Source organism: Montipora capricornis, chromosome 3 (genome assembly GCF_036669925.1).
Source record: "Montipora capricornis isolate CH-2021 chromosome 3, ASM3666992v2, whole genome shotgun sequence".
In the NCBI taxonomy this organism is placed as follows: domain Eukaryota; kingdom Metazoa; phylum Cnidaria; class Anthozoa; order Scleractinia; family Acroporidae; genus Montipora; species Montipora capricornis.
The window spans coordinates 43,126,204-43,131,203 of record NC_090885.1 but is presented as its reverse complement, the minus strand read 5'-3'; the positions used below and the strand labels follow the sequence as shown (position 1 = coordinate 43,131,203).

The window sequence follows — 5,000 nt, the reverse complement described above, 5'->3', positions numbered from 1 at the left end:
CATAAGACGAGAATTTTCCTTGAAATAGTTTTCTGAACTTAAATTAGAAACAAAAACTCACTAACCATAGAAGCAAATTTAATTTAATGTATTCCGTGAAACAGTGCTGTTACCTTCAACGTAATGTTTTTTAGAATAGTGTCCTCCAGTACCGCCTGCAGTTTTCTGTTAATTTCCAGGGATAAATCAAGGGTCATGTCTGGATCAACGGCCTTGGACGAGTAAACAGACGCCATGATTCCACCGTGACGGGCGACCTGGGCCTAAAACACAACCATGACAATCAACTGAAGCTGTTTGAGAAAAATTCTTCAGCATCATATCAAATTTTGGACGCCCGAAGAATTCGATTTGTTATTGCAAATGGTTCCGTAATTTTATTGGACAGAGAATTTCACGACCAAACCCGGAGAAGTTCTAATTCAGGGTTAGAAAACGGTGCTGCTTCAATAGAATCGACTAATAATATACGTAGAAGCGATGTTGCTATTCAGTGACCTAGAAGCCAAAATTAATCCGTGCGGACAAAAACAAGTGACCCCGTTGTCATCAAAGCAAATCTTTTATTATCGAAAAGAGCATAATGTAACTGAGAAGAAAAAGATCTCTAATAAGCACCTTTAGTTTTTAACTGCTCCTAGGAGCAACTTGATAAATTTAAAACCCTTGCTTAATATCACATTCAGAAACAAAATACATGTAGCTGTCAGCTTCAATGACGGCGACTTTTTTGTTCAAACTTTAATTACTAATGCCTCAGTTACTAGATCACTTAGGGACAAAGCACCTGCAAGGTAGTCCGCGCGAGGAATGGGGAAGAGGGGCGCAAACTGGCTCCACGCTTGTTAGCCTTTTGAGAAAAAGACATGGGCAAACAAGAAGTGTTTAGTGCACAAGTTTTAATCCTCCGCGGTCATTCAGTTATTTTTATAATGCTGAAAGAAGTTAACACCTGTAAAATCCTTTGCAGTTTACCACATTCTGGACATAAGATTACAAATGTCAGACAAAGGGAAAACCAAATGTCAAATTGTTATAAATAATGGCTCACTTCAAGTTTTGTTTATTTCTGCAGTTAAGAATTATTCGAATTCGGCTATCAGCTAGTGACTTTCGATTTTACGTTTCCAGAATCTTCCACTTTAGCTTTATGCAGGCATGTGTTTGCTTCCGTTTTTGACAACGGAGATGGCAACAAGAACGTCAGAAATTAGCATATTTAGCGGGCAAAAACAATAGCTTTGCACGCTCTGCACGTGCGTTTTTCACTTTTGTCCATTTCTTTGCCGTCGTCAGCAAAACTACAACGTGTAAACAGCCAAATTTGAGGTTTTATGGACAACGTCATTACTTGAGGATAAATTTTCATTTTCTGCCCTAAATTGAGCGCCGTTCCTACCATCGTCATTTTTGAGGAACTACCACACCCCCGTCATATTAAAAAAGTTGAAATAGTAACGAAGCGATTACAACAACGCGAATTTATATTTTGAGATGACGTTGTCGTTGCCGTCGCCGTTGTCGTTGCTTAAGCTCCCTAACAACGTCAAATCGCCAAATTTGAGGTTTTATGAAGAACGTCAGCACTTCTCCCATAAATTAAGCGCCGTTCCGACGAGTGTCATTTTTGAGGAACAACCACACCTTTGTCATATTAAAATGGTTGAAATAGTCAAGAAGCGATTAAAATAACGCGAATTTATATTTTGAGATGACGTTTTTGTTGCCGTCGCCGTTGCTTCAGCTCCCTAAAGGCTTGGCCAAACGCTCGCAACATTTCAACGCAACATCTTGCAACATTGTTGGGCACAACATGTTGCATACGTTTGGCCACCCGTTGTTGTCCAAATAACCTATTTAACCAGACGGACTATGGAACTATGATGGCTGATCCCATTGCAACACGGTCTTAGCCGACACTTCTGTATGGCACAAAGAAACATTGACCCCGCAATACAACGAGAGACAGAAAGAACGAAAGAACCATCAAGCACTCGGAAAGACTAACCTTATGCAAGTCCGATTTGGGAGGAGCCAGTGTTCCAGCTTGCTCCCGCAACACATAATAATGGATAATTCTGTAGAAAAAGACGAAGTTTAGTAACCATCCTCAGACCACACAGTGGGCTCAGTCAGTCCAATAATAAATGAAATAGTGGCACTTACTTGCTTTTCTTTTGTATTTCATCTACCAAAGCATTAACATGTTCCTCCATGAACTCAAGCTTCTCATTCTTTTTAGCATGGATTTTTTGCAGCCTACAGATGCGTTCCACGAGCACAGCCTTATTTGGTTCGAGCTCTGTGTTAGATCTGTGTTCCTTTTGGTTTTGCGGTAAAATCTGCACTTGGTCTCCACTGGAGGCTTCAAATGAGGACTGTAACAATGGACACATAATATTAGCGACGATAAGAATAATTTTCAAGGCACCAAATGACATTGCCATCCCTGTGGCTGGTAACGGGTTGTTTGCACTGACCAAGACGAAAATTATATCAACCGTGTCAATATGAACCGTTTCACTAACTTGAAAGTTACTTTACAAAGCGAGCAAGGGAAAGTTAACAAACTCTTGACTCAACTTTCAGACACTTGTTGGATTAAAAAAGGATGCCTCAGTTTAAACTTAACCCTCTTTACGAAGGAAGATATTTGGCTAAACGCCCTTTACTGTAGTTTTGTCTTTTCTTTGCTATTTGGTTTTGTAAATCTCCTGATTCACAAGTATTTCGAAAGGAAGTTTCCAATATACAGCGAAACTACAGACCAGTTGGGCAACTATTTATTTTTGAGTAGAGCCAGAATCAATGCAACTAAACGATAAACTTGACCTTATACAATACAATGAAACACAATCAGCGAAACAACAGAACAGAAAAACAACAACCGTTTAGAATCTCAACCGGCCGGAGGCAAACCAGTTTTCTATTTACGGCCGAGAAGATGAACCAGAGACAACCAGGAAAAATTCAATGAGTGGTCAGAACGGGTCTTAAACCCGGTTTTCAAGGCAAGAGTCCTAACCACTGGGCCGCACTGCCTCCACCTTGAACAGCTGAGGCCGAAACACTCCAATTTTCGCTTGCGTTAATGGCTAAAGAAGGGTTTACCTCGATGTAAAAACCTGTGAAACTTTTTCTTTGTTTTGTTAGCTCGTGGTAGGGTTAGGTTATTGTTTGATGTCATCCGTGAGTTTCACAGGTTTTTACACCGAGGATGAGACCTAAAGAAGGTCAAATCTGAATCTACCAATGCTAACGACTAAGTCAGCTTTTAGGACAAGAGCCAAGCTTACCCGATCATTTGACGACTGTGAACTGTTAACAATGACCCACTGTAAACACAAAATAAGCAGAAAGACAGTTGCTGATAAAGGCACTTGAATCCATCAAAAAGAAGAAAAGGACACACAGCATGCTGCCAAACCAGCACACACTAGATGTAGGTTGACGATTGCCTTACAACTGGCTCTGTCATCTCGAGCGAATTATGAAGTTAGTTTCTTAAGAGGCTTTGGTGCTGTGTTGGTTGGAAGTGAAACACAAAATTTGGTTTTATCAAACGAGTGGATACAGGTAAAACCACCACCATAAAAGATTTGTGAGCTGACGTATCGAGCGTTGGCCCGTCATCAGAGCAATGGTTAGTCCCTCGTCATTCGCGCTGACGAAGGTCTAACGCTAGAAACGTCACGGTACTTAATTTTCATGTACTATTATTTACGCGTTTTGATAAAACCAAACTTTTCTGTCGTCTCAAAGCTGATGTCGAGTAATAAAGGGCTTTGGTGGAAAATTGGATAATTGGTTGTCATGAAAAAACTACTTTTGCTGTTGCAGTAACCTTTCCACAGAGTGGATGACTAATCTACATGCAAATGTACATGTATATGCATATGATTGGAACTCTTTAGATAACCACATTGAGCCAAAAGGTAAATACTATAGCAACAATTTATCAAGCCTTCCTTCATGTTCAAACAAAACAAAAGAGTTTGTTTGGTCATCTTTATTTTGTTTTGCCGGCTGGAGACAAACTGGGTTTCAAGTTTAAAAATGTACAGTAATCGGCACTCCTTTAAATTCAAGCCCACGTTTAAAAAGAGAACAGGTTTACCGTTAAATACTAACCCCGCCATCTGTAGCTGATGTGGCTGAGCTTGGTGATGACACGGATGTTGGGCTGGTGCAAGCACTGCCCAGTTTATCCAGTGAATTCGTAGAGGATGACTTGGACCCCTCACTCGTGTTTTCTTTTGATTCCAGACTAGCTGATTCTAATTTATCCACTTGCCTGAAAGAAAACAAATGGCAATTTCTGAAACACCAAATTCCTAGCTCATGTGGCTCTAAAGGAAAATAGATCTAAGTTACTGACAATGGAAATGGGTACAAAGATTATTCTCAGACACCTTGTGCATGGATTATTTCATCTAACATTTTGGCACCAGCTGGCTATGGTTGAAAAGGTAAATTTTTCACTGTACAGAAACCAGATAGAGGACATCTTAAATGTAAGCCCTTCATCCGCCAGTGAGGGCGCAAGGAGAGAAAGCTATGCTACTGGTGAACAGTTGTCATAGTAACATAAATATGTCAGCAAATAACTAAAAAAAATGTTTTTAAAGCATTGAATACTGAGGGATCATTAAAGTTTCCTATCTGTTTCACAATGGTAAAACTGGGAAGAGACTAGGTGTCTGCTTTTACTAACTTTTGTCAAGAAAAACAACAAAGGAAGATGTAAACTACTTGCTCATCACTTTCATCTACTTGATAATTAAACTAAACTTGGGCCAGTTTGGCACAAAAGGAAAAATCATACTCACTTTCTTGCTTGCTGTAACTGCCTTGTTAAGTCCTTTAAACATAGATCACAATGAAATTGAAAAAAAAGTGAATTGTATTGCAGTTACTCTTAATTATGTGTAAACAGAAATTCACATTATTCTATAGCAGCCTCACTCTGCTGTGTACAAGTAAACTAATAAAATGCATGA

General features: G+C 39.6%; 1 protein-coding gene across 2 annotated transcripts in view; it reads right to left on the bottom strand.

Annotated features, from left to right (window-relative positions):
* LOC138043226 (coiled-coil domain-containing protein 186-like) overlaps positions 1-5,000 on the bottom strand; it is a 34,742-nt gene that overhangs the window by 3,697 nt on the left and 26,045 nt on the right. Inside the window, exons 14-19 of one of the 2 annotated variants that reach the window (XM_068889384.1) lie at positions 4,830-4,861; positions 4,132-4,294; positions 3,297-3,335; positions 2,167-2,378; positions 2,009-2,078; positions 114-263 (exon numbers count right to left, since the gene is read on the bottom strand). In XM_068889384.1, coding sequence (XP_068745485.1) covers positions 114-263; positions 2,009-2,078; positions 2,167-2,378; positions 3,297-3,335; positions 4,132-4,294; positions 4,830-4,861 — 666 coding nt within the window. Of the gene's footprint in view, positions 1-113; positions 264-694; positions 851-2,008; positions 2,079-2,166; positions 2,379-3,296; positions 3,336-4,131; positions 4,295-4,829; positions 4,862-5,000 lie in introns of those variants that run through there. The other variant, XM_068889385.1, reaches the window with a different exon arrangement.